General features: G+C 44.1%; 1 protein-coding gene across 2 annotated transcripts in view; it reads left to right on the top strand.

The window, feature by feature from the left end:
- The window catches only part of LOC122715038, a 210495-nt gene that overhangs the window by 38916 nt on the left and 152201 nt on the right, over positions 1–19378 (top strand). The window contains exon 1 of one of the 2 annotated variants that reach the window (XM_043936915.1): positions 14732–14852. The exons of the other annotated variant lie outside the window; for it this stretch is intronic. Within the exon in view, the coding sequence (XP_043792850.1) occupies positions 14824–14852 (29 nt within the window). The 5' untranslated portion in view covers positions 14732–14823. Of the gene's footprint in view, positions 1–14731; positions 14853–19378 lie in introns of those variants that run through there. 2 annotated transcript variants of the gene reach the window in all.

Below are 19378 nucleotides of genomic sequence, written 5' to 3'. Positions count from 1 at the left end.
CCGGACGGAAAATTGAAATCGCAACGTTTCCCATTCGTTCCCCGTTCACTTGTCGCTCCACGCATATCACGCGAATTTCCAATTTTTCCACTCCGCTCCGGTTTAATGTTCGTTCGACTTTTTTCCGTCAATGTAAACAAGTTTGGAAGAAAAACGGAAGGGGGAAAAAAAAAAGAAAGAAAGAAAGGAAGGAAAAGGAGGAGAAAAATGCGACGAGAGAAGGGGGTGGTGGTGCGCGGATACGTAATATGGAGGGGGTAGGGGAAAAAATAGAAGGAATAAAAGGGAATAAAAATAAACGGCGAACGGGATTACAACGAAACGATACGGGGAGCCGATATTATGCGGTATTTAAAACTCGATTATTGAAACGCTCGCCGGGGCGAAACGCGAAATCCGTTTACCCGATTTCATCGGTCCAATGTTTTTCGTACACACGGGCAAACGAATCGTTAGTTATAATTCGAGCCGGTTACCGGGTGCCGCGCGCGTGGTTTATACAACGCGGGCAAACAGAATTCCCTCCATTTGTAATGTTGCGGATCAACCGGTGGATCAAACGAAACGTTTAGACTATTTGAAAATCTCGTTACGCTCCTCCTCCCCCTCCCTAACAAAGTGAAAACTGATAAACGCGGTATTGTAACGTTGGATCAGGCCGAAAATATCAAACGATCGCGAACGGTATCCATCTTTAAAGGGAATCCGCTCGAAACGCGGCCCCGATTGTCCAAGGTTCGAACGTAATTATAACAATAACGCGGAAATTCCCGTTTCGACGCCCGGCCCGCGTGGTCGTGAATGACAAATTACTTATTACCATCGCTTTCACGTTTCCACGCCGCGTGATCACCGGCGACGATCCAAATTGCGACCCAAATTCTCCTCTCCCTGGCTAATTGAAACGGCTTCCTTTGAAATTTACCGTCGAATTTCCTTTGCCGAATGAAACCACCGCCTCCCTTCCCCAATCTCCCTCCAATCCCTCGATAATATACGCCTAGGATATAGGGATGAACGCGATCCCAGGCCGAGTAAGCGTCACGGGATAAAGTATCCCTCTCTTTCTCTCTCGATCGTAATGGATCGTGTACTTGCATGCTTTTACTCGTGTAAAAGCGAGGGAGGGAGGAGAATTAAATGGGTCGAGCAACAACGTTTACGTTTCTTCCTTACGATATATTCCTCTTTATCTATCTATTATTCCTCTTATAATCTTCGTTCGTTGTCTCGAGCGAACGCGGCTCGAATTAAACGATAAAGACTCGCGAGAGACGAGTTTTCAAGTTAAAGGTTTCGATTTTAGCGATGCTCCAACGAGCGAAATCGCTACAACGATTGCGCGTTGGATCAGAAAGAATCGATTTTGGTGAACGTGGTGTCGTCATAGAGCGTGTGAGAGGAGATCGAGCCGCGAATCGCTCGATCCGAGTCCACGACGAGTCGATTCGGGCCGCGAGGAAATAAAGGAAACGATCGATCGAAGCCCTCTTCCGACCGATTCTTTGACTCGAGGCGAAGCAAAGTTGGAAACACCGACTATCGCGTTTGGCTTGTTAAAAGTTCGAGAAGGTTACTCTTTATATTTTCCCGATAATATCGATAGAGATACCTCGATGCCTCTCTGGGGCAATCGATATATACAAAAAGCATCCCAGGTATTTTCACGGCTCCGTGTTGTCGGATACGAGATGTAGCTTTATTAAAAGTACGAATAAAAGGGATCGCACATGTACGCCACCATTCTCCATTATGTTTTCTTTGACCGCGCCTCTCCTTTCATAAACTCGCGAAGGAAACTTTTCCAATCTCGCGTTACCGGGTTAATAATCTACAATCGTTTCCTTCTTTTCTTTTTCTTATGAAAAAGCAATTGCTCGACGATGGAAAACGGCGACTAGATTATTTCTCGCGTCTCTTCTCTCCATTTCCCTTGATTTTTCCGAAATGACGAATCAATCTAGATACCTGTCTCGACTTGTGGAAGAGCAAGTCCCCATTGTCTCGAAAACGGAGGAGTTCACTCGGCAAAACGCGTCGAACAAAAAGGGATCCCCTTTTTAAAAAGGAAGGAGGAGGCGGTTTCGATCTGGGGGAAAAAAAAAGAAAGTCCAAAGGAGTTGGCCCGGTGATTGATGGCCGTCGATCCAAGAATGCGCAGCATCCATCGCCGTTTCTTTTGAGGTGGCTCATTTCCACCGCGCGAATTCTCTGTCGTTTTCTGGTCTCGGCCCGAGTGGGCCGGGCCTCGGGAATGTCGCTTAATTTTAGCGCCGCTCGGGAGAACGAATGGCGGCTTCTGATCTCCGCGGGGACATATATTTTCGAGTCGACGGAACGTGTCGAGTGCGCGCCACTGAACCGAGACGCCACGCGTCCCCGATATCCCCGATATCGGCTCCTCGATCTCGCCTTCGTCTTCGATTTTCCAACGGGTTCGAGAACAACCACGTCCATAATTCATGCGCGCGCGCACACGCGGTGTACAGTGTCTAATTTACAACGTCCAGTTTCGCAAATATCTTTCGCAAACGAGCGCAGTTTCGAAGGACAACCGTTCTATAAAACACTTCCACCTTTCACTACGACGCGCACTCTATATCTAACTGCTTCGGAACGTAAATACTCGTTAGCGCGGAACGAGATCGAAAGAACGCTCTCCAAATCTAAGGATTGTTTCGTTTCGATATAAATTTATATAAGTTTCGTACGCGGGAAAATAGGGGAACAAGTCGAGCGACACGGGGAGGTGGAAGGTTTGGTTTGGTCGGAGGAGAAGCGAAAAATTTGAATGCTGGTCGCAACAGCTGCGCCCGGCGCGGCGACGAAGAAGCCGATCCGAGAAGGTGAGGCAGAATGCCGAAAATGTTGGCCGCGTTAACGAGCAACCGGGGAGACGTCGACGACAAAACAATTCCGCGGGGAATGCGCCAGCCCTAACTTTATTTATCGGCCGGCCGAACGTAGCCGGCGAGAATCTTGCGGGGCGTGGTGTCCCGTGGACCGCGTATCAATCTCTCCGCCGCTGTCTTTGATCTGCGAAAATAGCCCGAGCCGTTGGCAGAGGTTTAACGCGCGGCGAGCACGGGGATTCAGCCGATTAAACTCGGCCCAGCGCCGCGGAGAATAAAACAGAAAGGAAGAAAGAAAGGAAAGAAAGGAAAAAAGAGAAAAAAAGAGTGGGAATGGACGAGGGGAGGAGAGCGAATCGAAGAGAATTCCGCCAAAACTCGGAAAGATCGTTTCGAATGAAAATGCGCGTCGAGAGTTGGTCGAGACGAGACGAGATCTTTGTATCACGAAGAAGTAATTTTCTCCTCCCGCGCGCGACACGCGATGGGGATTGCTTTATTTCCAACTCTTGGCTCCCTGACATCCCCGGAAGCCGCAGGAGGGACCGCTTTCGATTCTTGGCCGAGACAAAACCAACCGAACCCCACCGAGGAGATAAAGAAGGGAAGATTCGCCTCTTCTTCCCGAGGAGTCGAGGAAGGAAGAATAAGAAGGAAGGATCGTGCCGGTAACCGGGCTTAGGTCGATGCAATTTTCGCAAGGATCCATTAAGGATCCTGGGCGCAATTAGTGGGCGCCTTAACAAGCCCATTGTCGCCCAAACCCTTCGCCGCCAGACCCCCTCCCTTCCCAAATCGGCTCGACGCGATTTTACTTTGCGGATTTAATTTGCCTTTTTCGGAGACAGCCCCACCGAAACAGCCCGTCAAAGGGGACGATGGACGAGCTTTCAGCCACGGGATCCAACGGGTTAGGGGTGGATAGAGTTATCGGTGAAGCTATATCGAGTTTCATTAAGCGCATTGTGCTCCCGTCGGGGGTTGCTCGTCACATAGAGGCCGGGACGAAGCGTGGAAAAGGGTGGCGCGGGGAGGGCGCGGAAGAGCCGACCAAATGACCTCTGGTGGGAAGAGGTGGGGCGGCATCCCCCCCCACCGATGCTCGCGGTAATTTTCTCTGTTTACCCCATTGTTAACGTTGCCGTGTGTGCCACGGCCGGCGTTACGTCGAATTAAAGATATACCTGTTCACCGATTCGTCGTAGACCGACCCGTTTTGCACGCGTTCGCTCTTGCGCCCTCCATCTTCTCGCCCCGTTGTGTACAACCACCGGTGTTCGAATTCTCGCTAATCACAGTTCATAGTATTAACGCTCCTCCGATTAAACGCTTATTAAGAATTTCCACGATTATTATAATCGTTAGCCAATCCAACCGAGCAACGTGAATCGGAAGAAAGCGAAATCGCGCGGACGACGAGTCGGGTCGATCGAGGACGAGCAAAGGGAACCGGTGGCGTCGAACGTTTTTCAAGGATTTCGGAACGTTTCCGTTAAGCGAATCGTGAGCGCATCGTGGGAAGAAATCTCGGTAATGGGCGGTGGTGGTAGCAATAGAGCGTACCTTCTGCGTTCCTCTCAATGATGATGGATCTACTTATATCGTGCGCCGGGTCCTAGAGTGGATCTCTGCTTCGCGTTAATGGGCGGCGAATCCAACGTTCCTTTAGCCGTAGCGAGCTTGGCGAACGCGTATCGCTCTAATTGTGAACGATGGCGCGCCATCGGTATACTTGATAAATGCCTTTGAAGATTTACCGGATTAAGTCGGAGACCGAGCCGAGCCGAGTCCAGTCGCCTTGGCAACGCGATAATCGACGATGAAACTGTCGTTAAAAAAGAAAAAAAGATAATAATAATAACAATAATAATAACTCTTTCGATTCAATTCGTATTATATCCGTTTTAAACGTTAAACGACGATGGCGCGGTCGACCGTGCCCTCCTGTATTAACGTACGCGCCATTGAGACCGTCGTTTCACCTGGTGAATCACGCTAATAGGCAGCCGACACCGCGATACCTGTAATCTCCCGTAAATGTCGCATCTCGTAAAAGCTAACGCGCGTTAGTCGCTTCAAGTTAAACCCGCGCGCCTCGATTAAAATAAATTCGTCCTAATTATGACAGGTGGCTCGGTAAACCGACATCAGGCGACAGTAAATATCAAAAATCGTGACTGAATTAACGAGCCGCTATAAAAAAAAAAGTATATATAACGAGGGCCGCAAAAGTGTAACGGCCCTCGTTGTACCATTAATTAGACCTCGTTTTACCCTTCTTTATCCAATTAATCTTAATGCAAAGTCGGTAAACGAGCGTCACTGTTCGAGTGATCTAGCTACAAGAAACGATTATATATATGTGTGTGTGTATATATTATTGCACTTGCGTAAACGGCCCCTTTTTCATTAAACGGATCGAGAAGAAGGAACGATGCGAACGGTGTGGACGGTACAAAGAGAGGCGGAAAACGGGGAACAGATTTTACGGCTGCTCTATTATTCAACTAGATAGAAGGCGAACGACACACTCGTGTTCAGAAGCGCAGCCCTCGGCGAGCTCAATTAAATCGTGCTCGCCTCTCACGGAACGTAAAATTGAATTTTATCTCGCGACAGAACTATTTCGCGTATATTTTTCTTTCCTCTGGAAAAAAAGAAAAAAAAAAGAAGAAAAAGAAATCTGACTTTTCCGCGTAGTTATCCGTAATTTCTATATCGAATATATTTGCAAATATGGGCGAAAGATGGTGGGAAAAAGAGAAGCGTAGGAGGCGCGAGTTTGGATGTGATGGAAGCACGGGTTCCATGCTGACTCAGCACGTCTGTCGCGACGATGGGAGCTGACCGCGGAGCTGGCAGCGTTAATGGATTTGACAAGATTGAATTATAGGCCGTTTCGTCGCCGGCAATACGCTCGAAAAGGGGCGATGGATCGGTCCTCGAAACGTAGCAACGATTCGAACGTAATGGACCGATCCAGGAGGGAGAAGTTTCGTTTGGACGCTGTCGATAATTGGACCAATTGGATACGAGACGAAACGTTCGAAAGAATTTCGAGTTTCCCGATTCTTCATCTTCCGATGGCGAAACCGATGGCGAATAATACTAAAAATAGCTCTCTACTCGAGACATTAGCTTTTAATACTTTAACGGAGAAGAAATTATTTCTTAAGGGTGAGTTGCGAGGACGAAGAGGAAACGCGTCCAAGAAAGTTGGAACCTTTCTCGGTAATTAGGAAGCTGGCCGCTTCCAATTTCTCAAAGGGACAGGGCGCAAAGGCGCTGCTTCCCTCCTAAGAGAATGAGAGAGGCGAGCCACGACGTTCGGTGGTAGCACTACTGTTTCGCTTACTTTCATTAGAGTCTCTCGCGAAATACGGGGGGAGAGATCGGGCAGAGAGGAGGGACACTGACCTCAATTGGCCTCAAACAATTTGCCTGGTGAATTGGTTTTGCCAGGCTACTCCTTGGCAAAGCAACCGCCGTACCGTGTACGTGTAGGTATTTATTTATCCTCCATTCGGGTGGCCTTTGGATCTCGGTAACCTAATTTTCCCCCTCGCACTAAACTCTCCCGCATTCCACGATTCCAGCATCGTGGAAACGGTTGGACAAACGACGAATTATCAACACGTTGCCTTATCCTAAACGAGCCGCGTTAACGCGGCTGTCAAAAGGAAAACGCGATGGGAAAAGTAAAAGGAAAAAAAAAAAAAAAAAAAAAAAAAAGAGGAGGGAAGGAAAAAAAAAGTAAGGGGGGCGTTGTAATTGAATCGTCGTTGAAGACGACGCGTTCCTACGACCATGTTAGACAGCGAGAGATTGGCAATGTTGGCGCTATATATCGCTTCGCGGCATGCGGGTAGAAGCTTATTATTGTTTGATTAACAACCCCAGGAGTTTGTGATATTTCGTAAGCAAGCAAAGGGTTGCGCAACGAGATTGGATGGCAAATGTACACAAGTACATGTACAGCCGCCGGCTTAAGCTCAACGTTAGACGTTTGCGAATTTCCATCCCTGTTTCTCTCTCTTAAGAGTATATAAACGCAACCTATCTAAAAGTTCACAGAGTACTTTCGTCCCATTTCTTTTCTTTTTTTTCTTTATCCTCCGTATCGCATAACAATTTCCTGCAAATTTAACATCTTCCTCTCCTTTCGTATATATATATATTCGATATATCCGTTTCGAAGTTACGACAGTTTCGTAATTCGACAGATTGGACGAACGAAACGAGGTTAGTGGTACTCGTGTCGCCAAATTTTTCAAATTTCAAACTTGTAAATACTCTCAACCCTTCCCTCGGGCAAGATCTCTTTAACGCGATCGATCTCGATCATCGGTCTCGGTATACACGATGCGTTACACGGGTAAACAGTCGAGGCTGAAAACAAATCCAAAACGTGGCGAACAAATATCAAAATATCAATAAACAACTCTGGAATATGTACAAACAAACTTCGAAATATTAATAAACAGTTCTCAAACCAATCTGGAAACGTAAACAAAATTCGAAGCACGAATAATAAAATGAAAAAGAGATTTATATAATTTCTTTGATTCATAGTCATTCGTAGAGGGCGGAAATAATGATAAATGGCGAGCAATGCTCAAAACTGATGAATAATTCGCGTAATAATAAATTTGGATGGAGGGAAACGGCGTTACGCGAAGCGCGTCAAATAAAATCTTCGAATATCACGTTAAAATTGAGACTGAAAATGGTGGGACGGAAGCCGGTGGCAAGTGCTCTGGGCGTTTTCCTTTTCAACGAGTGTAAAGTTAAGCGAGATGTTACCGGGTCTGGTGGTGAATTTCGCCGGTTGTTACCAGCTACGCTCGAGAAGACCTCGTTTCTACTAGCTACTTACCTCTCGAACGTTCCTATATTCCTAGCAAAGTTGCGCCACACTCGAGCGCTCGAGCAAAGCAAAAATCCACCTGGCACAGAATCGGCCACGGCTGTTTCTTCGCATTCTATCCGGCTTCAATACCACTCTCTCGAGGGTCCTCCACGATTTCTTTCCCTTCCTGGTCCGTTTCCATATCTAGGCCACTTCGCGCTCAATTGTGACGACGGTGTATCGACCCAGATCTCTCGCGTTTTTCATCGGTCGAGCACCCTGACTCTTCAATTCTTGGACATTAACGGCCCGCCAATTTTGCTCCGCCACTTGGCGACGTTTTAGCGTAATCTTCGAATCTCTCGAATCGCAAGACGTTTCTTCTTATGTGTCCAATTTTAAAGCTTCGAACGTTTGAGAAGAGATTCGTTTGAAAAATTGACCGAAGCTTAAAAAATTTCTCTTTCGCGTTGATGTTCGAGAACGACGTACGGTTGGGGTACGATACCCAACAGGATTGTAAAACCTGCGCGTTGCATTCACGGGACGATACGAGTTACGCATATTCAGAGGAAACGCGGGTACTGTTAAACCAACCGCTTCCTTTTTTTCTCTTCAGAGAAGAGATTTACCGCACCCTTTTCACAGCATTTTCATATAAATTAAATAGCGCCTCGAGCGAAATACGACACCTACGTTTTCTACCATATTTTGCACCACAGCATCGCTTGAGATTAAATTATTATTTCGTTAAGTCTAACGAAATAATTAATTAACAATTGCCTTTGAGAGTTTACTCGCGCTGCTGCGAAACGCACTTACACACACGCGTGATTTCTTTCCATTTCTACTAGGGATCTCGTTTCCGTTACAGAGATCTTATAAAATGCACGAGTGATAATGCACGAGCAATATGCTCGCTTGATTTTGCGACGGCAATAGGGGCGACGAGCGTACGGCCCTCGTCACGAATGTATCGCGGACGCACGAGAAACAAAAATAGTTTTGACACATCGTTAACTCTTGACCGAACACGCACGCACGCACGTCCATGTAAAAGCTCGTACGTATTTCGACTTATAAGAAGCGGGTTGGCGACGCGCCAGGAGCCATCCGGCCGATGCCTGCTTTCAAATTTACGTTTGAGTAATATCCGCTATACTTCGCCTCCCCACCCACCCCGCCGATCTTTTTCGTCCGTGTCGTGGACGAAACCCCTCCTCCTCCCCCTCCCCCCTATTGCATAAATTGATAAATTTCGCGGGATAAAAGTCGAGGAGAGGCGGAAAAAAATCGTTCCCATTTCGAGGATCCCTCTTCTTTCACGGCATACGGACTTGTCCCGCTTTTCCAAGGGGTGGGAAATCGAGAAGAAACGAAGTTACATCGTTTCCCAATCTCGAGCCGTTAAATATGATTGGGGAGAGGCGAGCCTCGCGACGCGAGTATAAGAAGAATCGCTCGCTCTTTAGGAAATAGGGTTTGAACGGGAAAGCCGTATCGGTTGTCGTCGAGAGGCAAAAGGTATATCGAGTTCGCAGCGATAACGAGTCGTCGATAAAATAAATTTGACGTTTCAATTTATCGATACGCTCCCTCCCGCCCTTCCTTCATTCCCTCCACCGTTCCTTAATACAGGGTGAATACGGGTTGAAATCTCGCAGACCCGCAAACTTCGGGAAATATATATATATATATATATGTATATAGTGGCTACATGCACACGTTCGACTTCCTTATAATATTATAGAAAGAGGGCGGGTAACGAACCAAGTACTTGTCCCATAAGTAAATCAGTGTATAACAAGCCGGTCTATCCACCGTTCGAGCGGAAGCTCGCAACGCTTCGAGCCGGAACGAAGAAACCTCGAACTTCTTTCATCACGCCCGAGCGGGTTCCTGCAATTCGATTTAAGGGTCGATCCCCGTTCGAGCCACGGCTCCAAAGACGAAACGAAATCTGGGACGATGACGAATTTAGAATTTCAAGCGAGACTCCCGCCTCCACAATCTGAATACTTGTGATACCGTTGGAATTTTATCGGGTATTATGACTATGGCGAATAACGCTCCAAATTCAATCCCTCGAAATCGAGTGTACCGTTTGCACCATCCGTTGGGATATCCTACAACTCGGTAATTCTCTAATTGTGGGATCGAAGGCGATCGTCGAGGAGGAATCGAGGAGGTTACGTTCTTTCCGTGGAAAAAGTATGTCGCAGGGGATTGGAAACGGTGTCCTTGGAGAGATGATAAGAGAGAACGGGGCAAGGCCGAGGGGTTGTGAGAGATCGAAGGAGGGCCGAGGTTGAAATAAAACGCGAGCCCATAACTATCCTGGCTCCGTATATCTTTCGGCAACGTTATCTATCCCGGTGGTTAAGCCAGACGCAGACGTAACGCCCTTCCTTTCGTCGTTGGCCGGCTTAATCCGCAAAATCCCTGGGACACGTCCCGATCTATTAGCCCGGATATCCTCGAACGGTAGTAAGTAAAGATCCGAGAAACCCTTTCCTCCTTCTCTCTGTTGATATAACCTTGACTCGTTGCCTGGCGCCAGACTTCGAAAATAAGGTGGCCAGGATTGGTGTCTTTGCTTGTAACTTGAGGGAGGGGGAGGGGAGTGGAGGAGAATCGTTTAAATCTACCCGGGTTGAGTAATTTACGAAGACGTTGCTTTGATCCGATTTCAAGGGGTGCATCTTTACCCTTTTAGCGCCACCATTTAAACGTTTGCGTCAAATTTATCAAAGGATATTCGTTTAGATGCGCGATATCTAATTTAAGTTTTAACCTCGCTCGCCTTCGCACGATCGTTAATAATCGCTCTCACAACCGTATCGAGAATAGATCATCACCGTTTCGTTCGGAAAGAGGGAATTCAACGCGAAAGTGCGATAAAATTTTCCCCGACATTGCCCAACCAAGCGGAGCGGAGCTGAGCTATATTTAGTATTATACAAATTTTATCGAGTAATTTACATTTTGCACCGTCTCAAGAATAATATACATAGCTATTGGGCGGAAATTTGGTTTAAAACATAGCTTTTTTCAATAACGCGATACGTCAGGAATTTCTTCTATCAAGGTTGAGAATTCGAGGTTCGATAGCCTGATAGGATGTTCGATCTTCGATAACTTTCGATTTCGAATGCGAAAGACCTGTAAGCACTCGTGGCATGTACTTACGGTACTTACGTAACCGAACAAGTTTACCGCATACGCAAAGTTTCTAGATCGATATTATCAGGAAACTTGTCGATGAAATTAATTGATGCTAATGCCGTAAAGAGAGCCATGTCATGGTTATTACCTCGAGAGACGTCGCCCTAATAGCATAGTTTGGAGCGCTCGAGCAACTACCATCCGTCACGAGTAAAAGATATATTTTACTCCCATTTTTCATTGCCTGTACGTCGCATTCCAGAAGCGAGCTAACTTCTTCGTTTACACATTTTCTACTTTCACCTCTGTGACCGTTCTACCCTCGTTAGTAAGCGAGTATACGCGCCGATAACTTGTTACAAAAAAAAAAAAAAATAAAAAAATAAAAAAAGAAAACAGTTGAAGGGAACAAAGGAAAATTCACCGATGAGAAAAATCGAGTGGACGGAGATGGGTTCGAAGCGTTCGTAGCGATATCGTTTCTTTGCAACCTCGAGCCAATCTACATAATAATACCGGCCGCGATTAAAAACGTCTGCGTGTGTCTGCAGGGACTCTAAATTAATATTCCACTGAACTTGAGCAAGTGGCTGGAAGTTTCTCTCGGACTTAGCGAGTTTCTTGCTACGTCCCGAGGGTTTCATTAAGATATTTCGACCGAGCAAACGAGCCTTGCTTATTACAGTTTTCGGCATTAATTAGTATCCGACAGACACGAACTTCGAGAGTCATTTGTTTCGCCTCCCCTCCTTCACTTTTCGCTTCGAAACGCGTGTCATTATCCTCCATTACCTTTCTTTCGCGGGCAAAAAGCAAACTTAACGAGCGTGGTTTAGCTCAGCCGCTTTTCCTATACCCGTATAATATACGTCGATGGTGATATTAACAGCGAGGGGGGGGGGGGAGGGGAAACGGTTGAATTTCGTTGAAAGGACACAGGGAAAGCCTTCGGAAACCCTTCGAATTTCCTCGAGCCGTAGCCAAGTTTAATCAGTCGGCGAATCGATGGCTTTAATTAAGGAAACGTCTTACAACGGGATGGCTAGGTGCGGCCCTGGTTAATACCTTAATGTATACGCTACCCACATGCGAGTGTATTCATATTCGTGCATGAACACACGACGCGAACTTACGCTCACGCTCTCCCCTAAAACCGACGCGTTTCGAGCTGTGTTCCCAATGTTCCTTACAACCATCGACTTAGCCGGAATAGTGCTTTCCATCGTGGCACACTCTACCGATTCGCGCTATCTCCGGCGGTAACTTCTACCCGCACTCCCAATCGCGATGTAATCCTTTGAATGTGAACGTGAACGGGATAAGGAAGGCGAAATTCAATGAGAGGGAAGAAAAGGGAGGACGCTTGCACATTTACAGAGCTATGAAGTAAAATGAATTACTTATCGGCTGGCATCTTACGACAGGCCATAAAAGTCAGGCAAGAAGCCTTTATCGATCGTTCAATCTTTTTCTTATCCGAGCATTTTTACTACGTATCGATCGTAAAATCTTCTCGTAGATCTCATATTTTTATCCCGCGCCCCGTGAATTTGATCACGATTCCGTTTTCCATATAACGAAAGATTTTCTACATTCGTCGATAATTTGGAACGTTATTTAACCGGTGATCAAATCTATCTACGTATAAATAAAGCGTGTTCCGATTTTATCGATCCACGTACTCGACATTCGAATTCAGGTTTCCAGAGAATCGTATCCGGAAGCGATTTAATCGATGTCGACGACAAGTATCCGATCGGACAAAGCCAAGCAGCGAAATTGGCCTGCACGGAGAGCGATCAACGACTATGCGTGAACGACGTTGTACACGCATTTGACACGCGCACTAAAGGGTCCTGTGTGACGCGTCGCACCGCCTTGTTTCCCACGAGTGTGTGGGAGGAACGGAGACAACGATTGAGGAAGGAAGAAGATGTTTTGAGAGAAGCACACGGAACGGAGGGAGAGAGAGAGAGAGAGAGAGAGAGAGAATAATCCGCTTAGCTCGTCCGCACGCATGCCATACAACGTGCGACGTCTCTCTTACATTAGAGACAAGCACCACGGGAGTGCATGTTACAAGGCAGGAGATATTGAGGATGGAAATAGAGAAGTCCAGTGCGGCGGAAAATCATGGAACATCGTGATCTGCACGGGTGTCACACGCTTCTCACGGATTATGATTCATCGTAGAACGAACTAATTTTTAGGGAATGACGATATAAATAGTTCTAAATGTATATATTTAAACGATGACAATACTATTGATTCTTTTATGTAATATATACACGTATGTGAATTGAAAAAAAAGAAAAACAGTTATATTGGTTTCGTTCCAATCGTCGTAATTTTACAATAAATCATGAATTTTTTCAACGTGTATTTAAATCGAGAGGGTGTCCAAAGAGTTTTTCGAGGACGCGCGTTATTAGTGGACTCAATATCCTGAATCCAATCCAAATGCCTTTGGGGTGTTCCACGCAGTTTGACGCCGGATATGAACGGCCGATGTCACGTCACTGACAACGATAGATATGTACGTTACACACCGTACTTCGACTATTTTGATATCTGTCGGTTGGCACACCGGAGATCTGACACCTGTCGAAATTAATCGAGCCACACGAACGCGATCGATGGGAAATTCTTTCGAGTAGAAACGAATCATTTTCGAGAATCTGCTATCACAATGTCCTTTAACGATCAGTTTTGACATACCAATTTTCTTTACTGTTTATCGATCGAATTTATGTATCCATAATTCGAGAAAAATACGAAAGTATAATATCATTTTTATATGCGAAGAAGCAAAATTTGGAACAAAGTATGTACATCATGTATTATCGGTACAGGTTATGGTACATATTCGAATCATATAATATATTTGTATTCGATAAGTTTGGTTATAAACGTCGTATCGTACATATAAAACGAAAAACAATTTGTAATGAATCAATAGCAATGAATATTGTTTGTATATTCAAATAATTCAACAATATTCTTTTTAAATTTTAACTTTTCGATTATGCCATTATTGTAATGGCGTCGTAATGAATCGTGATTAAATCTATTATTAAATCTTGTGATTATTAATTGATGTATAATACACGAGAGAATCGTAATATATTTTTTATTCATTTCAATAAAATCTATAGGATCGTTATAAAGAGTAAATGATAATATCGATTTTTGCTTTAAAAATATTTTCACAATCGTGAACAGAAGGAACGACGGAATATACGCTTATATGTTATATAAAAAGTGAAATATATATATATATATATATATACTTAAAAACGTGAAAATTAATACTATTCGATCCATAAAAATTCCCAAAAAAACCGATATTTATCATAATGTATGATAACCAGATCACCAACAATCACAAAATCAAATTATGCGTAGATATGTACTCACCAGTAATTTGTAGAATTGGCAGCGAGTTGGCAGCGAATAATGGCGAACAATGGCGTGAATCACATGTTTCCTTCCCAACGAATTTACGAAGACTGAGATAGATTGTAAATACACTTGTACCGATATACGCTCGCGTATCCGTTTAATCATATTTGTTTATATACAGTCACTGTCGTATTTCACAATTCGATTCAGCAAAAACATTGTTTTCAAACATATGACTCATTTCGTTCGCGTATACTTCGACGTTTCAATTATAAATTTAAGCTTCGTTTCTTCTCGGCGAATATATACGAATTTACACGAAGTTATAAGTGTCGAGGGGGGCGTAAGAGTCGCATATCTTCGAAATTTGCGCCACCTTTCGACACTATAATTAACGATTCTTAGTTTAACGGTAAAGTTCTTTCGTTCGTGCACGTGTAATTGCGCAGTAATTTCGCGAGTGAAAAAATGTGTGTGATACGCAAATAAAATTAATTGATTGACAAATAAGATGGATCGAGGACATCCTGTGAACACTGTGCACGCCGTAATGCAATGGAATATGAAGTAACGTCCATATTTTGGTGAGTTTTACAATTTCTTTATTCTAAATTATCATGGCGCCATTTTATGATGCAAATGGCGTCATCGTTGATAATTATGGAATTTTAGCGTTTAATTTATGTACGAAATCAATAATTATGGTGCGAAATGAATAAATATTACATATATATACGTGATATTAACCATACGCCTGATAAAACTAGTAGCGATATTACATTGAACGTAATTTCGGTGGTAAATACTAGGTGGAAAGTCAACGATTGCGTGATCGTTGTGATATTTGCCACTAGACTTTCATCCTCTGTTCGATGTACACGAAAACGAGCGCAGGTAATGGATCCATTCGTGGCATGTAATTCGAGTGTTTCGCATTATCCACTGCAAACTCGTGTTCGTGTACATCAGCACGAACTGCATTCAGTGCAATGGGCCGCAACGTGCAACACAACTTGCGCCAATGCACTGATCTTGAATCGGTAAACTGGCTGAAACTGGCCATGAATTCCCATGATTCCGCGTCGATACGTTTTATCGTACGTAGAAATTGTTTTCGCTGGTTAACGACCGTCCGTCATGAAATTTCTGTGCTCGTAAGAAAAGCTATAGGGTGAATACAAGAGAGCTGATTTGCATGAAAATATTCTGTTCATGATACTTCTATGACCCGTATGTATAACGTTTAAATGCAAACGATCAATTTTTTTTTGGCCCGACAAAAATTTTCTCTTTTTCTACGAACAAGTTATTTTTAAATTTTTCAATTCTCGACAAAATGATTAAAATTCTTAAAATAAACAGATTTTACGTAAGATCGATCTTACGTAAAATTACAATTACGTTTCGATTATATTGGATCGAATAAATGAAATTTGTAATCGTATAATTATAGTAGATTTTTTTTAAAAGAGCAATTTTCTGAGATTCGATTAGAATTATCTTACAAATTACGTACATAAGCATATGATAGCAATAACTCTCGGCAAGAAAGCTAATATACCTTATATATATATAATTGCTTCGGGAAACGAAAAAGTGAATGCGTCCGCGTGCGTGCAACATTTAGAGGTTAGATTCCAATAATTCATTAATTTCGCTAAATATCGTATAGTTGTTTAAACCTTATCCATGCATGCAAATTTAAAATATTGATTTTCCATAATTCCACTGTTAGGTAAAGTCAAAAAATGATCATATTGTATAGAATTTTAAACAAAATTAACGAAACTTGAAGGGCAACAAATAACGATAATAAATACGTCTGTGTTAGTCGTAAACAAAACTAACGCGAGAAGTGAGAAGTTTGGTCAATTTGAAAGGTATTAAAGGGAGACCAGAGCGAGGTGTGGAAAATTAATCCCTTGCGCAATTGCGCCGTAAAATGGGTGGAGATTGCGTTTGTCTGTCGTAAGGGGAAGGTGCAAATCCGCGTGGGAGATACTCGCAGGCTCGGAATCGCGCAACCATGCTTTCGCTCACGCACGCGAACGTAACTCTCCCCTGGTCTCTCGCGCCGTCGTGGAATTTGCATATTTATGACTGTTTATAATGTATAATTGACGGGAATCCGCATACCATCGGACTAAAGCTACCGGGCTAGAGAGGCTACACTGCCTTCTGCGAGCCGCCAAATCAGATTACCGGCTTTGCATTTTGGCTCGACCTCGGTCACGACCACCATCGACCGCGATCTCTCCCCATCTCTCCCTCCAACCCTTTCTTCTTTCTCTCCCTCCCCCTTTCATTCAGAACGCTACGCTCGCCATATCTCTTACCTCGTCCATTTTCTCCCCCTCTTCGTATCCCTCGCCTCAGTTTACCCTGTTTGGCGCGAGGGCCAAAGTGACTTTTTTTGCGATTTTGGTCGCGCGGGAAGAGGGTGCAATTAAAAACCGACGCCGCGCGTTTCGCCGCGGAAGTAGATCTCGACTAGGGTTAGGTCGCTTTTTTTCATACTTTGTCGTTGAAGTGGATTCGAAGGACGTGAATTTTACAGCCGCGCAATTATTCAAGAGTGGGAACCGCGTGATGCCCAGCTGCTACTCGCGACGCGCAGACTTTACGCTCTTAAACGTGATTATCGGGAAACGTTGAATTATTCAGGAAGCCGTCGTTTAATTGTTTGTTCAACACCATCGAGGCAAAAGACTCGTCGAAATTCTGGACGTTGGCAGCGTGTTGGTAGTGTGTTAATTTATTTTCCACCTCGTGTTTCATGAATGAAGACACGCTCGCTCTCCTGTTCCACCGGTCAATCTTGATAATACCATTTCAATGCGGAGATGGACGCACCTTCCGCACTGTTCTCCAATCAGCTTATCCGGATTAAGTCTCGCGACAAGCAGCTCCGACAAATTCACGCGTGACGTTAGATCGGTCGACATCCCTTCTAACACGATTGCTCTTGCCATTTCACGGTTTCCTGCGTTTTGGTTCAACTCTAGAATCCCTTTGACGTTCAAGGCGAGCGTTGCGCCCCTTGCGCGTTAGATCCTCTCGCGGTGGGGGAAAATAAAATAAAAAAAAAAAAAAAAAAAAACAGGTTAACGACCTGCAAAGGGATCTTTTGTTTTTGCCACTCGAAGATAGAATAGGTATCGTTTCGCGTGGGACACGCGATTTCGTCATTTCGCTGGCGCGAATTTCGCGAGATGGGATTCCACGCGATTCCTCGTCTTATTTCACACTTGCCGAACGAATAACGGGTAAAACTAGGTTTCTTTTCGTTGGCCGGAGAACGATGCTCTTGATAAAAAGTCGCAAACAATTAATTTTCTCGTTAACGAGAACAACTGTGTCGTCCAGCGATGAACGAGCTCACGCGCCACTTTCTTTGTCTTTGTCTTTCTTCCACGACCTCTGCAAGACACTTTAAAGTATCTTGCACCGCGGTTGGAAACTTTTGCCATGCCAACCTCTGGCATGCCACCTACTTTCCTGGAAGAAACGCTTTTTGACCAACCAATTTCCACGATTTCATCCTTTTCCACCATCTTTTTTCGCGGTCTCTTCCATGCACCGCGAACTGAAAAATTCGTACGCTCCGTATCCGAGCTGTTTGTTCCGACCTTTTTCCAACCAAAAGTATTATTTGTATTAGGTTACGTAACATTACAATCGTTACGAAGGCGTTTCTTACTTTTCATTTGACTTACCAGTAGAGTAATACCTTGATTTTTGTACATGAAAAAAAAGAAAAAAGAATATCGAGATTTATTCTAGACGAAAATCTGATATTTTCTGAAAATAAGATAATATATCGAGAAGATAGCATTTCGACAAAGAATATTTAAATTCATTCACTAGTCGTCCCATTTTTGTTACAATAGTAATTATTATGTGTAAAATGTATGAGTCTCGGAATTCCCAAAAAAGTTCGACGTTACAAGTTTGAATTTATTTTTAACATAAATTGGTATTAAACATATTTTTTTTCTCTATATATTTGAGAAGATTTTGCAAAATTTATTAAAAAAAAAAAAAAAAAAAAAAAAGTCAAATATAAAAGCCTGCCAGATTAGTTTTTACAGAGCGTCATCAGTTAAGTTTATCGGAATGAAAGACACATTGCTGTTGAATATTTCGAGCCCCTCTCCCTAATCAAAAGCACTAAAATCTGCAATAAACCGGAGAACGACCGGTAGTTGTCGGTATAACAAATTTTGGTGGCTAATTTCAGCACGCGCCCAAGGGTGTATTAAAAGTGAGAGGTGTAAAGTTGAACTTCGAAACGTATAAACGTAGCAGATTGCGAAATGCGGAGAATAGAATGGATACGCGTGAGGAAAACTTTTGATGATCGAGGTATCAAAATGTTTGATCGTTTAACAACTATTTCGCGATGATGAAATTTTATGTACTCGATTCGCCATCGGTGCTTACCGTCGGAATTTTTCGTGGAAGAAAACTCTTGTCTCTACGCGAAGAATTAACGAATAACACGCACGATTCTCGAGACGAGGATATTAAATTCGATATTACGAGCGATTATTCCACATTCCAGAACGCGATTCATCGTGTAAGATCGCGGCGTGAGCTCGTATAATCGTGGAAAAACGCGCGGAATAGGCAACGAAAAAAGAGAAAACACGCAGGCTGAAGCGATACACCCACGCGTGATATAACGCGACGACGAGGTCCGAACGTCACGCGACAAATGGCGAACCATCCGCGAAATAACGCATCGATAAACCCGACGCCGAAAGGAAAAAAGAAAGAAAAAGTCGAAATCGATTCCTTTCTTTCCCCCCGTTCCATCCTCGATTCCGCCGTGAATGGGGGGAGTTACCATCACATCTTTCGATGCAGGAAAATACTTGGCATTTCGTATTCATCCATAAAGACCATGACTTTCCAATGAGAATCCGCTCTTGAACCTTCATCCATCGTCGAAACCCCCTTGCCATTATACGACCGATTTCCTCGAATCTTTGAAAATTTCGCTTTTCGCCAATACCTCCGACGAATCTTTGAAAATTTCCCTACCCACATTTCTCGATGACAGTCTCTCTCTCTCTCTCTCTCTCTCTCTCTCTCTCTCTCTCTCTCT

The sequence above is a fragment of the Apis laboriosa genome, unplaced genomic scaffold, assembly GCF_014066325.1.
Source record: "Apis laboriosa isolate Shangri-la unplaced genomic scaffold, ASM1406632v1 scaffold34_cov151, whole genome shotgun sequence".
Taxonomy (NCBI): Eukaryota; Metazoa; Arthropoda; class Insecta; order Hymenoptera; family Apidae; genus Apis; species Apis laboriosa.
This window is presented reverse-complemented; position numbering and strand designations above follow the sequence as displayed.